General features: G+C 42.3%; 4 protein-coding genes across 15 annotated transcripts in view; 1 reads left to right on the top strand and 3 right to left on the bottom strand.

Annotated features, from left to right (window-relative positions):
• rabgef1 (RAB guanine nucleotide exchange factor (GEF) 1) overlaps positions 1 to 411 on the bottom strand; it is an 8,101-nt gene extending 7,690 nt beyond the window's left edge. For 2 of the 7 annotated variants that reach the window (XM_083567855.1, XM_083567854.1), the window contains exon 1: positions 283 to 411. Coding sequence is in view for 4 of the 7 variants with exons in the window: in XM_083567852.1 (XP_083423978.1) it covers positions 200 to 302 (103 nt within the window). In the remaining 3 variants the exon portion in view is untranslated. Of the gene's footprint in view, positions 1 to 199 lie in introns of all 7 variants that reach the window. The other 5 variants (XM_083567852.1, XM_083567853.1, XM_083567857.1 and 2 more) reach the window with 3 other exon arrangements.
• Positions 412 to 1,456: 1,045 nt separating this feature from the next.
• On the bottom strand, positions 1,457 to 6,557 carry kctd7 (potassium channel tetramerization domain containing 7). Its single transcript, XM_083567880.1, has 4 exons — positions 5,957 to 6,557; positions 4,614 to 4,783; positions 4,222 to 4,400; positions 1,457 to 3,358 (listed from the first exon to the last, which is right to left on the bottom strand). The coding sequence occupies exons 1-4, from the start codon at positions 6,311 to 6,313 to the stop codon at positions 2,982 to 2,984; spliced, it is 1,083 nt and encodes a 360-aa protein (XP_083424006.1). The 5' UTR covers positions 6,314 to 6,557; the 3' UTR covers positions 1,457 to 2,981.
• A 1,302-nt stretch (positions 6,558 to 7,859) lies between these two features.
• Positions 7,860 to 9,878, top strand: dnajc30a (DnaJ (Hsp40) homolog, subfamily C, member 30a). Its single transcript, XM_083567718.1, has 2 exons — positions 7,860 to 8,022; positions 8,891 to 9,878. The coding sequence occupies exons 1-2, from the start codon at positions 7,986 to 7,988 to the stop codon at positions 9,595 to 9,597; spliced, it is 744 nt and encodes a 247-aa protein (XP_083423844.1). The 5' UTR covers positions 7,860 to 7,985; the 3' UTR covers positions 9,598 to 9,878.
• The window catches only part of LOC310740730 (homeobox protein cut-like 1), a 28,296-nt gene continuing 15,665 nt past the window's right edge, over positions 9,870 to 22,500 (bottom strand). For 5 of the 6 annotated variants that reach the window (XM_083567713.1, XM_083567712.1, XM_083567717.1 and 2 more), the window contains 12 exons: positions 21,307 to 21,365; positions 20,423 to 20,471; positions 20,251 to 20,344; positions 19,174 to 19,674; positions 18,638 to 18,736; positions 18,263 to 18,510; positions 17,775 to 18,065; positions 17,221 to 17,359; positions 15,157 to 15,369; positions 14,248 to 14,436; positions 13,625 to 13,877; positions 9,870 to 13,322 (listed from right to left, as the gene is read on the bottom strand). In XM_083567713.1, the coding sequence (XP_083423839.1) occupies positions 13,043 to 13,322; positions 13,625 to 13,877; positions 14,248 to 14,436; positions 15,157 to 15,369; positions 17,221 to 17,359; positions 17,775 to 18,065; positions 18,263 to 18,510; positions 18,638 to 18,736; positions 19,174 to 19,674; positions 20,251 to 20,344; positions 20,423 to 20,471; positions 21,307 to 21,365 (2,415 nt within the window). In that variant the 3' untranslated portion in view covers positions 9,870 to 13,042. The remainder of the gene's footprint in view (positions 13,323 to 13,624; positions 13,878 to 14,247; positions 14,437 to 15,156; positions 15,370 to 17,220; positions 17,360 to 17,774; positions 18,066 to 18,262; positions 18,511 to 18,637; positions 18,737 to 19,173; positions 19,675 to 20,250; positions 20,345 to 20,422; positions 20,472 to 21,306; positions 21,366 to 22,500) is intronic. The other variant, XM_083567714.1, reaches the window with a different exon arrangement.

The raw sequence follows: 22,500 nt of genomic DNA, 5'->3' as shown, positions 1-22,500 counted from the left end.
GAGTGTGTGTGTGTGTGTGTGTGTGTGTGTGTGTGTGTGTGTGTGTGTGTGTGTGTTAGTTATCTAATGCTGTTCGCTGCTATTCTTGTATAAGCATTAGTAAACACGCGCACGCGCACACAGATCTCCGCAGCGAAAAACAGACGTAAAATAAAACAGTGCACTCCATAAACACTTAAACTGAACAATTACTACTTACACAAAATATCAATCCAAAAGTGTGTGTGTGCCTGTGTGTGTGTGTGTATGTACGTGTTAATAGAGGAACTGAAAGTGACCGACCTGCTCAGCGACACCAACATTTATTATTATCTCCTGGCTGGTGAAAAACAACACCGTGACGTCATAGAGGTGCGACGCTGACATCTGGACGCGCCACAGAGCATCCGCCCTGTTTAAATAAACACAACGAATAATCACAACATTAAAATGTTATTGATATTACAAATAAAAATGTAATAATCTTTTTATATGTATATATATATATTTTTTTAATATATTATATATTTTATTCTACATTTGTTAATATTATTAGGTAAGTTCTATATACACAAATGTAAATGGTCAGAAAGGATGCCCGATATCTCTCAATTCAAGATTTTTTTTATTTTTTAATGGATTTTTTTTTTTTTATTTACAACTTTTAAGTCAGAAAGCAATCAGAACTTTGAATATGCTCAAAGACCTAAATTCCTCTTTTGTGTTGTAACCATGTATTAATACCCTCCTTTTATTATTTCAATGTTTTATGCTTTTTTAAAATTCTATTTACGATATTTAATTGAATGTAAACTTTTTTGTCTTTCAAGAAAGGTAAAAAAAAATAAAATAAGCTCCTTTTTTGAGAACCTAGGTAATCCCATATGTTCATATGTGCTTTTCTTATTCTACCACCTATTTATACAAACACTCGTTAAACATAACACAACATTATCCCAAATGTTCTGGGCCCCTAAACAAGGCCCTTATTAACCCCTTAAGCTGCTCAGTTGTATGTTAGTTGTAAGTTGCTCTGTATAAGAGTTTCTGCCAAATACCCCCCCCCACACACACACACACACACACACACACACACTGCATTGACACCATGAGAGAGAATTCTGAAGGATTTATGTGAACTCTTCCCTGAGTCTAATCTAAAGGAGTTCACACGTGGGTGACTGGACTTTTATTTTATAATAGCTGCAGTTTTTATAGCTGTCTTCATATTAGACACAAACTTAGCTAAAAACCGTTTTATAAACAATAAACATGACCCTGGGAGGTTTCATCTGTTCAAATCCACTATGAGATGAAATGTCAGATCCCGAGGCTAAATTCCCAGTCGGAAGTGAGAGCAGCAGAATCAGACAATTAAATCACAAATCTGTAAAAATGTGCAAACTGTAAAAAACGATGTGACAAAAGTAAACGCCCCCCTACACAGATTCCCCACAACAGATTCAGACTCAGGTCCTTTATAAAAATTGCAAAATATACAGTTTATTATCAGCAAAATAAAGCAGTACAAACATGAGGTTGGGATCGTTTACATGGAGCGCAGTAGAGTCATCAGAGAGCTCATATAGCATCAGAGACACTATGAGGAGGAGGAAACAGGGATTAGTTACAGCGAGATCGTCCAGCTACAGAGGAGCTCTTCCATGATCCTGAAAGATCAGAGCTGACTGCTACAGAGGGAGGAGGAGGAGGAGGAAGGGCATGTCTCAGTGACAACACAGAGACTAACAGTCAGATCAGTGCAGTGTTGCTTTAACACACACACACACACACACACACACACACACACACACACACACACACTTTATGATTATATAAATCTTAATAAAGAAACAGGTTACAGCATACATACCTGAAGAAAACGATCACAGCGTACAAATTCTTATACCTGCACACCGTCTTACACTCACCCTAACATCTGGACATCAGCTGCACACTGTCTCACACTCACCCCAACATCTGGACATCAGCTGAACACTGTGTTACACTCACCCCAACATCTGGAGATCAGCTGCACACCGTCCCACACCCACCTAAACATCTGAAAATCAGCTGCACACCGTCTTACACTCACCCCAACATCTGGACATCAGCTGCACACTGTCTCACACTCACCCAAACATCTGGAGATCATTGAGATGAAAAGCACACACAGACACAAACACGGCACAATTCCAGTTTATGTGTCACTCCATATCGATGAAAGACGACGGAGAACTCCAGACACACACACACACACACACACACACACACACACACACACACTGCAGTGAGACTGAGGAACACAACGCCGGCTCTTACAAAACGTTTGGAGCACGGGTCTGTGCTAACTAACACCACTCAGGAGGAAGAACCACAAGAACCAGAAGAACAGGTGAGCTGAATCTCCTTCCTTTCTCGCAGATCATTAATGGGCCCAATAACCAGAAGCTGTCCTTCACTACCGAGGGGACGTAGTGGAAGTGATGTGATTTTTAATGTTCCTGATTCTGAAAGAACCTTAAAAGAACCTATAAGATCGTAAAAGGATCCAAACCTGCGCTAATAACTACATGTTCAGAGTAGAGTGAATCGAATCTCACGGATGGACTTCCTGGAAGCTCTTACACCAGTTCCTTGCACACTTCATCAACAGATCTTTCATGAATTTAGATGAAACTTTGAACCTCCTCACAAGTTCTCTAGAATTATAAATGTATTTGACTAAGTGATCTGAAAGCACAGATGGATTACTGAGATGGTTAGCGTTAGCATCAGATTTGCTGCCCTCATGCAAGCTGTCAGAGGAACCCGGACCTGGTACAGTAACTGAAGACTCCTAAAAGAAGCCGGACTCGTTTCAGTACTCGTCCCTCATGACTACGTGTAACAAGAAGTGTAAAAAGTTTAGATTCAGTGTTACAAAAGCGACATGCTCCCACATCTCCAACAGGAACCGGACCGAAGTGTGAGCTCTCCGAGCAGAAGCAGAACCTGCTCCTTCACCACCAGGTGATCTTGAACTCGTAGATGGGCCTTTTGCAGTAGTAGTGGTTGATGAGGTGTTTGTCGCACACTCCGATGCACTGCTGGTCGACGGTGATGCCGCGCTCAGCCAAGTCGCTCACGATGCAGTGCAGCAGGTCGTACACGTCGGCTACGGCCTCCCACGGCCCGAACGACACGTCCACCTCGCAGTGGTGCTCGAACAGCTTGGCCTCACTCTCGGAGCGCTCGAAGCGCAGGGAATTAAAGAGCGGGCGCTCGTACGGAGTGATGGGCATCTCCTCCTTATACACGCAGATCTTCAGCTTGGCGAAGCGAGCTTTCCTCTGCATCGCACGCAGCTTCGCGATCTCCACAATCCTCTCCAGGTTCTCTGAGGAACAAAACACAGAATTCAGACCTTTTATAGCAGGGTTCCTTAAACATGTGGAACGGCCCTCTGAACAATGCCAGAGACACATTTTAAATTTAAAGTTTTTTTTTTTTTTACTCATTTCATGTCTGTATTTGATAATAAAGGTTTGGCTTTTAAACTAAAATGTCCCTTAGTTATTAATAGAGGTTGAGGTTCTGATAGTCGATCGCTGGAACTATCAGCAAAAATCCATCCCGATAGTTTTTCCGGTTTGCTGTCATTCAGAGAGCGGCCTCTAGAGGCAAATCACTGACACCACAATTATATACAAAAATTATTATTTATAAATTATATAATTATATTTATTCAATAATATATTCATATTTATTTCCTTTTGCAAATTTTCATGACTTTCATGATTTAAATTTTAGTACTATTTTACATGGAGTGTTTGTTTTTTTATACAGTGTTCATTTTAAAAAACTATCAGGTGATTATTTGTTTCTCGGTGAGTACGATCCAACCTCGCGATCAGTATCGCTAAAATCCACTAGGGGTCGACCTCTAGATATTAATGTAGCATAATTATGTATTAGATTCACCTGTTAACCACATGCATAAGTGAGTGAATGTTTTAATTTTAATAGCAATAAATACGAACAAAATGTCATCTGAATCGTATTAATGCCCTTTAAATAGGTGACGTATCTGTCGAAAAGTGATGCTCATGTGTCTGTTAATGTGTAAGCTTTATTTGTGTTTATACAATATTACGATTTTTATATTGTGTGTGTGTGTGTGTGTGTGTGTGTGTGTGCATGTGTGTGTGCATGTGTGTGTGTGTGTGTGTGTGTGTGTGTGTGTGTGTGTGTGAGACAGACCTTTATAATAAGGCAGGAGGTCGAGGAACGCCTGGCGGACTTTCTCTCCTGTCAGCGGCTGTCTGTCCTCCAGACTCTCTAACAGAGGCCCAATGGAGTAATACTGAGCCTCTCTGTGTACAGATCGAACCCGGTCCCTCTGAGGCAACTCACCCTCACGCAGGAAGTTCAGGATGTCTCTGAACACACACACACACACACACACACACACACACACACACACATACTCTCTTAACCATAGCACTAATATACACTGCAGTGTTTTTCACAATGCAATTAACATTTATTAGGCATGGGAGTGCATAATTACATACACACTGTTTGTGTGTGTGTGTGTGTGTGTGTGTGTGTGTGTGTGTCTTACTGTATCCCAGACGTTTTGTTTTTCTCACCCAAAATAAGCTCCGTCTCGATCGATGAAGTATCGTCCCTCTGCGTCTCGGGGAATGTGGTGGCGTCCGCTGAACATGGCGGCCAGCATGGTGTCCTCGTAGCGCCGCAGCGTGGACAGACGCGTAGTGAAGAACGTCCCTCCTACATTCAGAGGAATCACCTCAGGAAACTACAAGAAAGAAATTTCATCTGTATCACTGCAACCTGGATTCATTCCATCAGCAGCTTCTCAAAATCCACCAGAAGCTGCTCATGAAGTTCATTAGACTAAAACACATTTTAAAAAAAACATATTTGGTGAAGTCGGTAGGTGTCTGTGAGGTAAAGGAGCAGATCTGGAGGGATCTTTGAGTGTTTTGGTGCTTTGGATATTTGGATGCTGTCATCCCATCACCCTCACACGTTCACTCAGATTCTATCAATGGTGTCTCTTATCCCAAAGATCCCTTTCTTCTCTCTGGATCTGCCTGATTCATTCCAACATCCTACCTCTGGATGGAGATCTTTTTAGTTGGAGACCCTCTGTGTGATGGCGGTTCCACATGAACAGCCTGTAATTAATATCCACAGTCTGATACAATGTGCTCAGGACCATAGTTTACATGAACAGTTCTGCATTTGAACATCATCACTGAACACTTTATAACCTCAACACTGGTGGAACTGTAATGAATGGACATTCAGTGTTGAGGATGAGGTTTGGGTTTTTCTGGTTCCTCATGAAGTGTCATGGAGTTTTTCCTTCACCACAGTCACCACTGGATCACTGATTAGGGAGAAACTTATAGACACTAAACTTCTACAATTCAACTTTATAACCTCTTTATCTGTGTGAAGCTGCTTTGGGAAACACTCTACAAATAAATGACTTCTAATGAAGTTGTGTGTTTCTTCAGAACACAAGCCGTGCCAGAGATCTGGTGATTGGTGAGCGATGTGTGGATGTTTGAAGCCCTGATCCCACCCCAGAAGCCCACAGTGATCACACCAGAGTCTTTATTATGACGGAAATCTTCATGATTATTAAATCAGGAATAAATCTCAGGCCTGTAGCAGGTGTGTGTGGGATCAGCCAATCAGAGGCGGCGCCTGCCCTCCGCGTGCCATCAATAACCAATCAGATCTCAGATTCACGCAAACAGGAAACAGCCCCAGGGCGATGAAAACACTGAGAAACTGACAGAATTCAATAAAAAATAAACATCAAATGTGTGTAAACGATAACAGAACACATCTGTATGGATTATTAGTGGATATTAGGATAATATTCTGCACCACTTCAGTGCTACTGTCATTAAATATAATATATAATATATATATGAGTGAACCTCAGGCCCGTTACCTCCTGGGGTGCGTTCAAGGTGCGCCCAGGTTTCGGTAAAGTTCTGTTCGGAGTAGAAATTGCTGCTTTGCGTTTCTCCTCCTCAGAACCGGACATGGCGGAGTCTCCCGCGGGCTGGATGTCCCTCACAGGCGAGAACACCACCATGACTGTGGGCTGAGGAGGAACTCCGCGGCCCTCCTGAGTCAGCCTCCTCAGCCGTGATGATGGTGATGATGAAGATGATGGTGAGGAAAAGGAGGATGAAGACACAGCGGCCACAGGCAGCAGACCAGCCGAGTTAACGGAGCCTGCGGGACTGAAGGACAGTTGTTCTGCATCTCCGTTCGGCGTCTCGCCTGCTCCATTCTGCTGCATGCACACTGAAGAACCCGACTGAAACCGGAAGTGTGTGTGTGTGTGTGTGTGTGTGTGTGGACCGTGGAGAGAAACACAATAAAAACACAGAGAAGAAGTCTGGCTTTTCTGTTTAACCAGCTGCAGCCTGAAGACACAGCAGACCACGCCCCTTAACCACGCCCCTTAACCCTTCTCTCCGCTTTGTATCACACACACACACACACACACACACACACTAGTGATGGGAAATTCGGATCATTTTAGTGAATCGGTTCTTTGAATCTCTTTCATCAAATTCATAGATTCACCGAATTTATTTATGAGTCATTTATAGTTCATTTCGTTCCTTTGATCAGAAATAAAATATCTTTTCAATAATCAGGTCCCCAAACACGTGTACACACACCAACATTCACTATAGTTCCAAAAATGAAAATAAGACAATACAGGACACAGTTATAATAATTGATTGCTTTTGTCACGTGACTCCTATAATTATTGTGACAATAAAATCAAGAATCAGACCAAAAAAAAATGCATTGTGTCGTGTATATGGGATTCACGTGATCAAAGAACAAACACCTCGAACTGGAAGAGTGGAGATCTTTAAAACAGGGTCACGTTAAAGACCATCAGCAAACACCATCAAATTTCCTCCGATCAATGTGTCTAAAGTTCAGTTTATCCACAATATAAAATGATCTGAACTGTAATCTGGATCATTTATTCACATTCGTTCACAAACTTTTTAATCCCAGTAAAATGAATGAAACTGGTCATAGATCAGTTTAATACTGAAAAAGAATCGATTCATTTGTTTTGCACAGTCACCAGGTCTCTTTAGTCACAAGTATTTAAAAAAATCTCCACTTTCCTGAAGCTATTATTTGTTTTGCTCGATTTTCACTGTAAAGATTTTTATGATTATTACTGTTTTATTGCTGCGTCTCTTCAGTAAAATCTTTAGAAATCCAGAGCGATTGATTGTAAACTCCATGTTAGATTCTTCTCCTCTAATATTAAGTTTCTCTTTACTTTCTTTAAAAAACATGTCAAAACCTTTTAACTCAAAGGCCACGATCACTTTTATTATTCTTGAATCCGTTGTAAGGAACCTCAAATTATTATTGTTATTTTTTTACAATGGCAAAACGTTATCCTTTTCTATGCCTTTGGATTATATGTAGCTCCTTTTTTCTTTTGCTCTCTTTTCTTTATATCTTTCTTGTGACTGATTATTGTTAAATTCTTGTTTGCAGTAAAGGGGGGGGGGTAGTTTTAATAAATAAATAAATACATACAAATATAAATAAATGAATTAACAAAACGAAATTGAAATCATGACTGCTCATTAAAGTTTGTTTACTGAATTTCGTATGAAACTTTAATGTTCTTCAGCTTTTACATTTATATGTCTCAATCAGCAGCACTGTCACGTGACCAATCGGACCAATCCAGCACGCGGAAATTCTTCTTCACATTTGATTGGTCAGATTTACACCCCGTGTAAGTGTTGATTAATCATGTTAAATATTCCCGGAAGTAAAGCTGCTATTGTCTGAATTGGGTGTATTTAAGACAGAATGGAGTGCACTTGATAGGCAACACGAATCCTTCTTCTCTTCAAGTTTGTTGTCCTCTGTAGGGAGCAGGTGGTGATTTAGGACTCAGCCCGGGGACGAGACCCGTCATGGCGGAGGTCAGGCTGCGGCACGGCTCAGGAGCCGGTAGGGTTTTCACTGAGTGTGTGTGAGTGAGTCTCTCTCTCTCTGTGTGTGTGTGTGTGTGTGTGTGTGTGTGTGTGTGTGTGTCAGTCAGTCAGAGACATTGTGTCGTTAAAATAAAAAATAAAATAAAATGTTTGTGATTAATGCCGTGTTCGGGCCACTGTAGAGGTGAGAGGTGTATTGAGTGCTGCTGCCTGCTCACTAAGGCAAATAGAAACACTGAGACAGAGCTTTTTACTAAATAATAATAACAACAACAACAACAACAACCAGAACTCATATGAAAGTAAATCTGTGCAGTTTTGTTTTTGACCACCAGATGTCGCCATTCGATCTTTTCGATTGTTACTTATTGAAATAAATGAAAAGTAAAAATACTTGTCACATGCACACTTCACACTTCCACAGTGAAATTCTTTCTTCACATATCCCAGTGATGTTAGGAAGCTGGGATCAAAGCACAGAGTCAGCCATGATACAGCGAGCCTAGAGCACTAAGGGGTTAAGGGCCGTACTCAAGGGCCCAAGAGGGGCACGTTGGAGATTGCGGGTTTGAACCCCCAACCTTCCAATCAGTAACTCAGAGCCTTAAACACTAAGTTACTACTGCTTAGCCTTTGCTCAAGGGGTGCTGGGGTCTTGAACTGCCGACCTTCTGATCACATTGAATATTTCCATTGTTTTGAAGATCTGGACCGCCTTTTATACATTTATATTATATAAAACTCTATCAAATGTTTCGAATTCTTCATCTGAACAGTTATAAAGATCTCTTCCTGTGTTATAGCAGTAAATGTAGACTTTAGGAGGAGTTGTAAAGGTAAAAGCAGATGATTATATGATTGAGTTTGTGTTGATGGTGTTTCAGGAAGCCTGTGGATGACGACACCATGCGCTTTGCTTCGCTGTGCCTCCAGTAAGAGAAGGTTGGAAGTGTGCGCAGTGTTTCGAGCAGGCCACAGGTACGGCGTCTCACCTGGCAGGTGTGTAAACGTGTGGCGATTGTACAGAACCTTGAGCACTGAGGAAATCCCACTATACCGAATGAAAAGTGCTTATTACGACATTCTGCAGGTTTCTCCGAGCGCCACTCAGGCGCAGATCAAGACTGCGTACTATAAACAGTCCTTCATTTACCACCCGGATAAAAACGCAGGCAGCGAACACGCCACGTCGCGATTCTCCCAGATCAGCGAGGCCTACAGCGTGCTGGGGAATAAAACCTTACGCAAGAAGTACGACGGCGGGTTTCTGAGCGAGGCCGACGTGCGGGGATCCAGCAGACCCGCTACGACCAAAGACATGACGAGCGGATCCTCGAGCCACGTCCAGAGGAACCGGCGCTCCCCGGAGGTCACTGCTCGATCGCAGACGGTGTTCGATTTCGACACTTTTTACCGCGAGCACTACGGAGAGCAGCTGCAGAGACAGAAACACATCCGAGCTCGACTTCAGGAGATCGAGAGGCAGAAAGAAGACGCGTTTCAGGACAGAAAACTGGGCCTCGCGTCTGAAATAGCTGTAGGCGTCATGCTAGCTGTCGCAGCGGCCATACTGTTCGGTATGAAGTCATAATCCATCTCCGATCCATCAATATTTAATCACAACACCGGGACCGTGTTCCGTCTGCCCTCTGCCCAGTCTCACGAATATTTATCACCTTCACATCGCAATAACTACCAACAATACATCGAAGAAATCAGGGGGTGAAGACGAAAAGGTTATTTTTAAGTAATTTGTGATGAATTCTGGGTTTTTGTGGTCTCAATTTCATCTTCATCATCATCATTTCTCGACAGGTGGACGTCAGTCAGGTGGATTGTGGGTAAATAAATAAAACTAGAGACTCGAAATTATATTTATTTTTATTTTGTCATCATTTTTACAAATAAAAACAACCGGATTTAAACTGTTAATTATTGGAATAAATAAAATAAATGACTTCATAAGTATAAACACACACACACACACACACACACACACACACACACACACACACACAGAAAATATGAAATATCTTTACTTGTGTCACACACCTGACTGATAACATATAGAAGTAAATAATAATACAGTGTGTGTGTGTGTGTGTGTGTGTGTGTGTTCAGTATTATAGATTAAGACTGGGATACAGTAACAGTAAACCAAACAGAACCAAAAAATGTAATCCGACAGAAGATTAAAGTTACACTTCATCTCCATTTTATACTAAAAAATATATATATAAATAATAATAATAAAAAAAATACACAATATTGTAAATAAAGTTTTAAACTGGAGGTTTAACCTGAGAATCGGAAGCTTCCTGGAATCTCACACACACACACACACACACACACACACAGATATGTAACAATAATATGTAAATCATATTTAAATCAATCATTTTTTAAATAAAAGGCTTTACATGAACGACTGGAGTAAAATTCAATAAAATCTCACTGCAGATGTTCAGCAGCTCAACATCACCGCAGGAGAAAAGAATCAGAAGTAAAACCATGTTGCTGGTTTTTGTAGTGAATCTGTTTAAAGGTTTACAGCTGAAACGCTGAGACAGGAAGTGATGTCATGTGCTCCTGACGCTGTGGATTTAACGTTTATTTTGAAATTCCTACATTATACACATTTTTAGTTCTTCGATGAGAATTTCTTTTTTTTTTTTTTAGATAAAAAATAAAACATCTGTAATTGACGTTTTTCAGCGTACACATTAGTGTTTATAAATGGACGAGAATTTCACTGCAGGAGCGATGAGAGGTCATGACCTCACCTGGCCTCGCTTCATTTACACCTGAGTGAAATAGGGTTGTGTCTCAAATCTCACACTTGTACGCTATTCTGGAGCATTATTGAGCCCTAACCCCGACCTCTCATGACCTTCAGACTCCTGTTGTGCGTAGGGTGAGGGTTTGAGATTTCAGATGAGGTTTATGACGATAATGTGTGAGAGAGAGAGAGAGAGAGAGAGAGAGAGAGAGAGAGAGACACGTTAGTGTGCACGTGTGTACGTGAGCGATCGCTCGCTGTGAAAAAACGCTGAGAAGAACGTTTAAATGCTTTACGTGTCGTAGCTGAAATGTGCTATGACGTGATGTAATGCCTGTAAGATTAGTGCGGAGTTCGTTAGACTCGTTAACAAAATAATAAAGGTGTAAAAATCAATCGTCACGTATTAAACGTGCACATTTGTGCAACGCTTTTATGATGAACCGCCGGCAGTTTGTTGATCTGACTTCTAACACACACGCATACAATTCCATACAATTATACGAGGTGGTATCTAAAGGTTTCGAGACTCGCGCACCACAGATCTGCCCACTTTCACCCAATGCCGTCTCTCAGACGCTTTAAAGCCTGGCAGTAGACGACGAGCATGCACTCGGTGGCGCTGTGGACCCGCCTCGCCTGCTTCAGCGGAGGAGAATACAAGCGCTTCCACTGTGAAGGCTGTAGCTTGGTCTCAGGGTCGTAACCGCACACCGGTAAAAGAGCCTCAACATGAACAACACGGCAGGCTGAGGCAGTTGTCCGCGGACGTGGATGCGGTGTTTCTTGGGCTACCGGTGTTCACAGCACACTGTCTTTAGGCACGCTGACTTACGAAGGTCGGTGCTCCCTGTGACTGTGCGTGCAGCCGCATGCTGCCATTTGTTACAGAACTAATCTTGAAACTTCTTGATACCACGTTGTATAGAATCCGTGTATAAATTACAAACGCTACAACGAAGAAAAAGTTTGCTACGATCACTGGAATCATTATTACATATAAAAAATACACAAAAATAATAATAAAAATCATTCGCTCGTATTCACTCGTCCACGTCCTCGTCCCCTTCAGCCGCCAGATTAAGAGCTAAGACAGTTAGTGAGCTGATGTTTGAGTGTTAAAGAAACATGGATTTTATTTATAATTATTTCTTTGGAATTTTTCGAGAATTCCCACATCCTGGATCGTAAAGGAAGAGAAACATCAACACAACACAAAAGCAGGTACAGACCCAGTCTGAGAGCTACGTTTAAGTGCACGTGATATTAAAGCTGAATACACACCAGTGTTTAAACCGTGTGTGTGTTTCCTGCTGTAACAACACGATTCTACACACCCTGTAAAGTGTCTGAAGTGAAAGTTCAAGTGAAGAACCTGAGGGTTTAAGTGTCGATTTACGGTTGTGTTTCATTTCACAAATCCAACAAAAAAAAAAAAAAAACTTTTTTTTAAGTATAAAATATTGTAAAGACTTTTTTTTTCTCCCAATATCACAAAATATTTCTGGTAAACTTCCTTCCTTGCAGTGGAGGTGATTTGGGATGTGCCTGCAGAGGGCTGATTAGAGTGTTTATGTAGAGAAGGAGCGTGGGAGTGAATCCCCATGATGCACTGGGGCATTAGGGAGGAGGGCAAAAGATTCAGAGACAAAGAATTCAAACTTTCAATCACAAAAAGTTGCATAGAGCCGAGAGCAAAGAGCTTCAGTTTCCTCAAGTGCTTCTTATTTAGTCTGAGAAGGTTTTAAATTCTCTGTACACACACACACACACACACACACACACACACACACACACACACACACACACACACAGGTTAAAAAACCTTTAAAACAGTTGCTGCCTTTATTGCTGAAGGGTTTGGGAGTGTTGGTGCTCTGTAATCGAGCATTAAGTGCCCTGTGTAAGGATTTAATAATAAAATCATCTCGTTGTGTTTTTTTTCCTCCTGTCGTATAAACCCACATCCCCCGAGCTCACAGCTGGAGCTGATTTTATTCTCATTCTTCTCCCTCGTTCCTCTTTAGATTCCAGTAAAGCATTAATGCAGGTGTTCTGCCCACACCGTGACGACGCTTCGTGTCGGACACAAGTGTCAAAATATATTAAATTAATCATCCAGCAAATTTATAATTCGATATAAACGGAATAAAACAGTAATAACAGCTGCTCACACAGGTGGGTGTGGTCTAATATGCTAATGAGCTGCTTGGTTGACAGTGCTCCGCCCACACACCCCCACACACACACCCCATCGTTACCCTGAAGAGGAAGCGTTCTCACACTCTGCACTCTCACACGTGTCCTCGTCGTCATGGGCCTCGTCCCGATTCGCAGCTTTCTCCAGCCGGTGGATGATGCTGTTCAAGTTGGCGGCTTTCCGTCTGCGCAGGCTGCTGTCTCTCAGAACTCCGGGCGAAGTCGAGGATTCTGAGAAGTTAAAGGACAACTCTTGGGTTCCACTCGTCTGTCCCTCAGTGACACCACCTGATCTCGCTGCAGCCGCGTCCGTGGAAACCCCACGCCGAATACGAGACCTGGGAACAGGAAACAGGAAGTGTTCCAGACTCCGTCCCAAACCACAGCACTGAATTTAGTGTCTTACAAACGATAACATACCCATTGATAAATAAATAAATAGATATATTTTTAACGAGTTTCAGCATGTAACAGGTAAAACTTCTTGCTTTGTTGTGATCTTTTTTCTGATCCTCTTCAAAATCTTACAAACCAAACCATAATTACAAACTTAATTCCTCAGTACATTTTATCCGTCTGCGTGTGTGTGTGTGTGTGTGTGTGTGTGTGTGTGTGTGTGTGTGTGTTACAAGTGTTTGACCTGTAGTTGTGAAACCAGTTGGTGACAGTGCTGGGTTTGAGTCCAAGCTGCTGTGCAAGTTCCTCAATGGTTCCTGGAGCGGGATAAGGTTTCTCCTCGTAAGCTTTCCTCAGAGCCTCTTTCTCCAGCGCAGTGAGGACGACCCGAGATTTCTTCAGCTGTGGAACACACTCCTGTCCATACTCGCCCACAGACACACCACTGTCCACCACAATGTCCTCACACACCGAGCTCACATGCCTCTTCAGATACACTGCAGACACACACAGGGGAGGGTTAATTATAAAGATCACCAGTAGAGGGCAGTATCTGAAATACAATAGAAACGTAATCTAATTTGTTCATGTTGTAAAACAGTTTTGAGTTACGTGTGTATGTTTCCTGTGTTCACTCTGGAAATCTCAGTGATCTGAAAGACTGTTCATATCCACAGGATGGTGTGTGTATGAACAGAAGGGGGCGGAGCCAGCACATGTATTTGTTGCATCTGTAAATATGAAGCTTTTGGTCTCGTGGTGTTTCTGCTTTCAGGACTGGAGGATGCATTATAACCCGTAATAAAGATTCTGAAGGGGTGCAGGATTTTGTGTGTGTGTGTGTGTTATAAGGTGATGGTGTTATACCTTTTTTCTCCGTGTGTTTGACTGCTCTCAGTTTGTGGATGTTGTTCGCGTCGTTCAGCCATCGCTGCATTCGCACAAACGGCTCGCGGCCTTTCACACTCAGTCTGTGCCACGGTTTGGGCCGAGCCAAAAGATCCGACACCGAACCCTGAGTCAGACCCAAAACAGCCTCACCGAAGAGACGCTGACCTGCACGCACACGCACACACACACACACACACACACACACACACACACACACACACACACAGTTATTTATGATCTTATAATCTTTGTCATTATAACACACAACTATTCTGTTCATAATAATAATAATAATAGAATAAAAATAAACTGTCAAGTAAATTCATAATTAAGTCATTAAAGAAAAAATATACAATCATTAAAATGTTTTTGAAGCTTAAATCTGTCCATTTTTAAAAAAAATTACACTTAAACTAAATCTTTCAGTATTTTACACACAGTTATTTTGTGTTGTGTTTTTACATACACTTATTTTTTAATCATTTAGAACCTTCATTTAATACATAATAAAAATAATAATGATGATAATAAATCAGAATATATTATATAGCACCGTTTAAAGTTGCATCTCAAAGCGCTTTCCAAACATAAATAAAAAAAAAGAAAAAATTATTTATTATTAAAATATTCACAAAAATCCTTTAAATCGTTTCTGAAAATTCAGTTTTTAAAGCAGATAAAAAACACAATGGGAACAGAATCCCACACTTTTGAGCACAAGAGGAAAAATCATAAATCTTTAATTACACACGTAAATAATTGAACAGTTTTGACATCAGATTTGAGGTCCATATGTAGAAGTGGTGTAACTGTACAGTGATGATAAGCTGCAGGTGTGTGTGAATGTCGGAGCATGTTGGTGTTTAATGTCGTTTTCAGGCTCACCGAGATTATTATCACTCAGAACCTCTCTGACCCGTTTGCTAATGGAGTAGGTGTCGAGTTCTGGTGGACCGACCGCCGCCGCTTCCTGTATGCTGGCTGCGGTGTCATGTGACTCAGACTCCGCCTCTTCCTGCTGATCCTTGACGAGTTTAACGAGCTCCTCAGACGAGCATTCAGGAGACTCAGGGACGGGGCTAACACACGCAGAAGACTCTGATAAACAGGAACAAAGAGATTTTACTCTGTGTGTGTGTGTGTGTGTGTGTGTGTGTGTGTATGTAGAGGGCAGGATGACATTCTGCAGAAATCATCTACAATGACTAATGAAGGGTTATGCAGTGCCCACAGCCCTGTGCACACACACACACACACACACACACACACACACACACACACACACACACCCTGGAGGAGAATAATTTTTAGCCTGCTTTAATGCTTTTCAATGTAGGTCACATGGCTGATGTAATTCATCATGCACTGCCCTGACATCAGACACACACACACACACACACACACACACACACACACACACACACACACACACACACACACGCATATTAATGAGATGACACAGTTAATCCAGGTCACTTTTTGTGAGTGCATCAGGATTTAAGTTCAGAATTTAAGAGAAAAAATGATTTTTATATCACACAGACACACACACACACACACATCGAATACACACATTCATACACACACACACATTGAATACACACATTCATACACACACACACACACACACACATCGAATACACACATTCATACACACACACACACACACACACATCGAATACACACATTCATACACACACACACACACACACACACACATCGAATACACACATTCATACACACACACACACACACACACACACATCGAATACACACATTCATACACACACACACATTGAATACACACATTCATACACACACACACATTGAATACACACATTCATACACACACACACACACACACACACATCGAATACACACATTCATACACACACACACATTGAATACACACATTCATACACACACACACATTGAATACACACATTCATACACACACACACACACACACACATCGAATACACACATTCATACACACACACACACACACACACATCGAATACACACATTCATACACACACACACACACACACACATCGAATACACACATTCATACACACACACACACACACACACACACACACATCGAATACACACATTCATACACACACACATTAAATACACACATTAAATACACACACACATTAAATACACACATTTATACACACACACACACACACACACACACACATCGAATACACACATTCATACACACACACACACACACACATCGAATACACACATTCATACACACACACACACACATCGAATACACACATTCATACACACACACACACACACACACACGGAATACACACATTCATACACACACACACACACACACACACATCGAATACACACATTCATACACACACACACACACACACACGGAATACACACATTCATACACACACACACACACACACACACACACACACATCGAATACACACATTCATACACACACACACACACACACACACGGAATACACACATTCATACACACACACACACACACACACACATCGAATACACACATTCATACACACACACACACACACACACACACACATCAAATACACACACACACACACACACTTCGAATACACACACACACACACACACACACACACACATCAAATACACACACACACACACACACACACACACATCAAATACACACACACACACACACATCAAATACACACACACACACATCAAATACACACATTCATACACACACACACACACACACACACACACACACATCAAATACACACACACACACACACACACACACACACACATCAAATACACACACACACACACACACATCAAATACACACACACACACACACACACACACACACATTTTGCTGTAATACACACTGTAAACTACACACAAGCTGACAACTGCAATGTTTGTGTTTTACCCTTCATGGGATCCTGCAGTTCTCCTTCAATCCACAGCTGCATGCGTATAAACGGCTCTCTGCCTTTCTGAGTCAGTTTATTCCACTGCTTCGGCCGAGAGAGCATATCACTCACACTGCCCTGAGAGAGACCCAGAACCTACACACACACACACACACACACACGCATACACACACACGCACACACACACACACACACACACACACACACGCGCGCATACACAAACACCATCTTCTCATAAGATTGTTGTTCAGTATTAGTGACACTAATAATGTTCAGTCATCATAGTGAAAGGGGCCTGGTGTCAGTCTTAATGAGGGGCATGGCTTCTGTGTCAGTCTTAGTGAGGGGTGTGGCTTCTGTGTCAGTCATAATGAGGGGTGTGGCTTTGTGTCAGTCTTAGTGAGGGGTGTGGCCTCTGTGTCAGTCTTAGTAAAGGAGGTGTGACTTATGTGTCAGTCTTAGTGAAGGGGTGTGGCCTCTTAGTTTTAGTAAAGAAGGGGTGTGGTCTTTCTGTCAGTCTCCGTGCTTGTGACCACTCCGTATTTCGTACCTTCTCCCCAAACACTCTTTGGCAGATGCCGTTCTTAGCGAGTTTCTCTTTGACCTGTTGCGTGAGCTCCAGCGTATCCAATTCCTGGTACATGAATCTTTCGTACTGCTCAGATGTTAGTGGCGCCATCGTGGCCTTCATTTGCTTTGTTTGCAATGACAAGGGAGAAGAAGACGCAGAAGGCAGCAATGGGCTGCCGAGAGGCGTCTCGTCTGTGTTGGACATCTGCAAATTTTGTTCCGAACTTCTGGTAAATGGAGACTTTGTGTTGGTCTGGTCTTTCCACTGATCCTGCAGAGAAACAGAAATCTCAGACATTATGTTGTACAGGATCTCAGCAGGATCAGTGAAGATTTATAAGAGAATAGTGTTATTGTAAATCCCATAACCAAAAGCTTTACATTCTTCATCCCCGAGAGCTTACATCTCAAAGACTACCTTATTCCAAAAGTCCTACATGTCCTACAGTGTCCACAGATCTTTCATACCTCAGCTTCTTCCTGAGTGTGTGTGTCTTTGTGCTGTTCGCCGTGTATCGCGCTCCACCACTGCTCTTTCCAGGAGTCCATCACAGAAGAGGAGGACGTGTTCTTCACAGAATGAAGATCCAAAGGTGAGTAAGACAGCACAGGAACAGAGGAACTCAGCAATTTAGAGCTCATATTGGGAATTTCAGAGGTCACTGTGGGACTGGGCATGGCCTGCTGTACATCCAGGACAGATGAAAGATGATCAACTAAGGAGACAGATACAGATGTGTGAACACCTCCTGCAGCAACTGAAGGAACAGACAAAAAAAACCCAAGTCTGTGTTTCAAACATTGCTTTTCTGACTCCTATAAGAGGATGTGCATAAGACTGACGTTTGTGTCCCTGCAGGTCTCTTTTAGTCCGATCCATAATGGACTTGAGGGAGTCGTCTGAGGTGCTTTCAGGAACACGGACTCTATTGGTGATGTTGCCTGAAAAAGAGTGAAGGAAAGAGAGTAAGACAAGCACAAAGACACAGAGAGAGAGAGAGAGAGAGAGAGAGAGAGAGAGAGAGAGAGAGAGAGAGAGAGAGAGAGAGAGAGAGAGAAAAAACATCCATCACATGGCATTACATCATCGTTTTACAGAACTGAGAAAAGGTCTATAGAAGGGGGTGGAGCTTCAAAAATGCATGTCTATTGATTGTTGTACAGAGTGGGCGTGTCTTAAACGAAGCTGAATGTATTATGTATACGAGTAAACTAACATATTAACATTACTGGGTTTCTGGGAGAAATTTTTACATTATATTGATTATATTCACAAACAAAAATAAAAAATGATGAAAAAATGTAATGAGCCTCTTTGTTATATTAATTATTTTCACAAATTTCTTAAAATGTTAATTAAAAATGATTGCATTTACAACCTCTTTGTCGTCCCTGAATGCTCCTCAGCGTCAGGATGTTCTGCTCATCAGACAGGAACTGCCTCATCTTATTGAACGGTTCTTTCCCGCGGACAGTGAGTTTGTTCCAGGGTTTGGGGCGAGCGAGGATCTCGCTGACTGACCCCTGAGATAACCCGAGCACGTAATGTCCGAACACGCGCTGCCCGATGTTGTGCTTCATCAGCTGCTCCTTTACCTGCCGTGCAATTTCAGTCGTGTCCACTTCCTCTTCCAGGTGCAGGTCAGAGCTGTACAGGTTCTGCCCAAAAGCCCGCTGGAGAAATGAGTTCACTGAGGGTTTCCCAGAGAGTGGAGGAACAGTGGCACCGAAGCCGTGCCTGAAACGATCAGAGGAGAAGGAGTGGGACGACTCAGGTGGAGCTTTGCTCCTCAGGAGGATTTGAGAAAGAGGTGAGTGGGAGTGGCCAGACTGAGGAGGTGTGGAGGACGATGAGGCAGGAAGATGACTCTGAGCAGAACCTGAATTAGAAAGAAGAAAGAAAGACAGACTGAATAAAAAACTAAAACACAAACAGATGAGAATTAAAACAGTTTATCACCAGGTTCACATCCCAACAGCAGAACTTCCATGGAGAAGCCCAGAGGTGTGTACTGACCTGACATTTTCTCTTCCCACTACCCCCACCCCCACACCCCACTGCACAACACACACACACCTAAAGAATGTGTTGCTGCAGGGACTTAAGTGACCTAAAAAGTGTTGATGGTCCACTGATTAAATCCTGCTCATTTCTCACTGGCCTTTTTGCCACTAATGTTTCTTTCATGGTCGCTGTTTCCTGTTCTTGAAACCCGAAATGTTTCTTCTGCACATGTAAAGGTTCCCCTGTTTTCCAGTGAAGCTCTGGAAATGTCTGTTAGATGTCTGATAGATTTTCAGAGCATACATGAACAACGTTTGTGAGTTGTCCCCCCACTGTATATGTACTGAGATCTGGATTTTTTAAATCTATCTCAATTTCCTGTTTACTTTTTTTATCCATTCAGTAATCGGCATGTTTTATCTCTTTTATCCAAACACTTCCTGAAACACACCAGTGATCTCCTCATGAATCAGTGGCTGTAGGAAGGTGTCTCTGTCCTGGCTGTTGTCCTCCTGTCTGGCTGCGTCCCGCTGTCTCGGGGATCCCTGTGCACATAAAACCCTTGTTAGTCCTGAACATGAGAACAGCTTTGTGCTCGGGGATGAAGAGTCTTCGAGTCTTACCTGTCCTGCAGGATGCTCCGAGGAACCGAGCTCCATGGATCTGAGGATGCTTGTATTAGGAGTATGTTACATGGATAAAGAGACAGAAGGAAAAATGTATAGAACTAATGGCATTGAAACAGAGAACGAGGGTCACTGGGAAGGTCACTTTTACCCTGAAGCACTATTTATAGTCACTTCTGAAGTGTTTGGAGAAGATTACTCTACGCACGCAAGCTTGCTGTAATTAAATTTAATAAAGCCGTTATTACAGGAAATGAAAACAGTGTGCATTTAAGAAACACAGGTTCTCTCTCTGACTTCGGGGATATTTTAATCTCAATATGATTCTATTTCTGTGCACATTAAACAGTTCTGGAGATAAAACACAGCGTGCAAACGCACCACACTTCATCGAGTTCATGCAGTTACACCAGTTCTTTTTTCTCCCCTTAAACATTTCCCTCTATTACACTGGAATGCGTCCCAACAGGCCATCGAGACGGATTTAATGCAGTACAACAGCTGAACAACAGCCCACATTCACCAGCAGCCAACTTTATCAGCTCTAATAGCCATAAATTGAGTTATGGAGTCAAGATTTCATCAGTTAGCTCACGGCTCACGCTAACGGGGTTAACGACCTCATTACAGATGTGAGAGTCGATAAAACACAGCGTCGCTCTTTAAACCCAATACTGAATACAGTTACATCTAAATGTCAGAGTCAAATCCAGCAGTCCTGCAAAGTTCAACTATAACGTTAATAATCTCCTTTTCTGTAAACTACAAGACAAATCACAGAAACTCAGAAAATCTGACTCACATACAATTTATACAACTATAAGAAATGACATTTGATGTGTTCCAGTATAAATCCATCATTCATGGTGTTTCTGACCCACCTCAGTTCTCTTTTTATCTCCTCATAATCTGCCTGAGCCTCCAGTTTCTCCTCGAGCTCCTAAAAACAAAACAACAAATAAAAACTCACACTGAATTCTACTTTACCCTCCTACTAATCCCTACTTCCTACTTCATAATCCCTCATACCTACACACTAATACCTACTCATGACTCCAGAACTCCTGCACCCACATATCTGCACCTTTGTTCCTAATTCTTACACCCAGCTCCTTAAACCCTCATCTGTGCTCCTTAAACCCTCATCTCTGCTCCTTAAACCCTCATCTGTGCTCCTTAAACCCTCATCTGTGCTCCTTAAACCCTCATCTGTGCTCCTTAAACCCTCATCTCTGCTCCTTAAACCCTCATCTGTGCTCCTTAAACCCTCATCTGTGCTCCTTAAACCCTCATCTGTGCTCCTTAAACCCTCATCTCTGCTCCTTAAACCCTCATCTCTGCTCCTTAAACCCTCATCTGTGCTCCTTAAACCCTCATCTGTGCTCCTTAAACCCTCATCTGTGCTCCTTAAACCCTCATCTGTGCTCCTTAAACCCTCATCTCTGCTCCTTAAACCCTCATCTCTGCTCCTTAAACCCTCATCTCTGCTCCTTAAACCCTCATCTCTGCTCCTTAAACCCTCATCTCTGCTCCTTAAACCCTCATCTCTGCTCCTTAAACCCTCATCTCTTCTCCTTAAACCCTCATCTCTGCTCCTTAAACCCTCATCTCTGCTCCTTAAACCCTCATCTCTGCTCTTTAAACCCTCATCTCTTCTCCTTAAACCCTCATCTCTTCTCCTTAAACCCTAATCTCTGCTCCTTAACCCCTCATCTCTGCTCTTTAAACCCTCATCTCTTCTCCTTAAACCCTCATCTCTTCTCCTTAAACCCTCATCTCTGCTCTTTAAACCCTCATCTCTGCTCTTTAAACCCTCATCTCTGCTCCTTAAACCCTCATCTCTGCTCCTTAACCCCTCATCTCTGCTCTTTAACCCCTCATCTCTGCTCTTTAAACCCTCATCTCTGCTCCTTAAACCCTCATCTCTGCTCCTTAAACCCTCATCTGTGCTCCTTAAACCCTCATCTGTGCTCCTTAAACCCTCATCTCTGCTCCTTAAACCCTCATCTCTGCTCCTTAAACCCTCATCTCTGCTCCTTAAACCCTCATCTCTGCTCTTTAAACCCTCATCTCTT

This window comes from Silurus aristotelis (genome assembly GCF_946808225.1).
Source record: "Silurus aristotelis genome assembly, chromosome: 18".
Classification (NCBI taxonomy): Eukaryota; Metazoa; Chordata; class Actinopteri; order Siluriformes; family Siluridae; genus Silurus; species Silurus aristotelis.
Note: the sequence above shows the minus strand (reverse complement) of the source record. Positions and strands in the feature narration are given on the sequence as shown.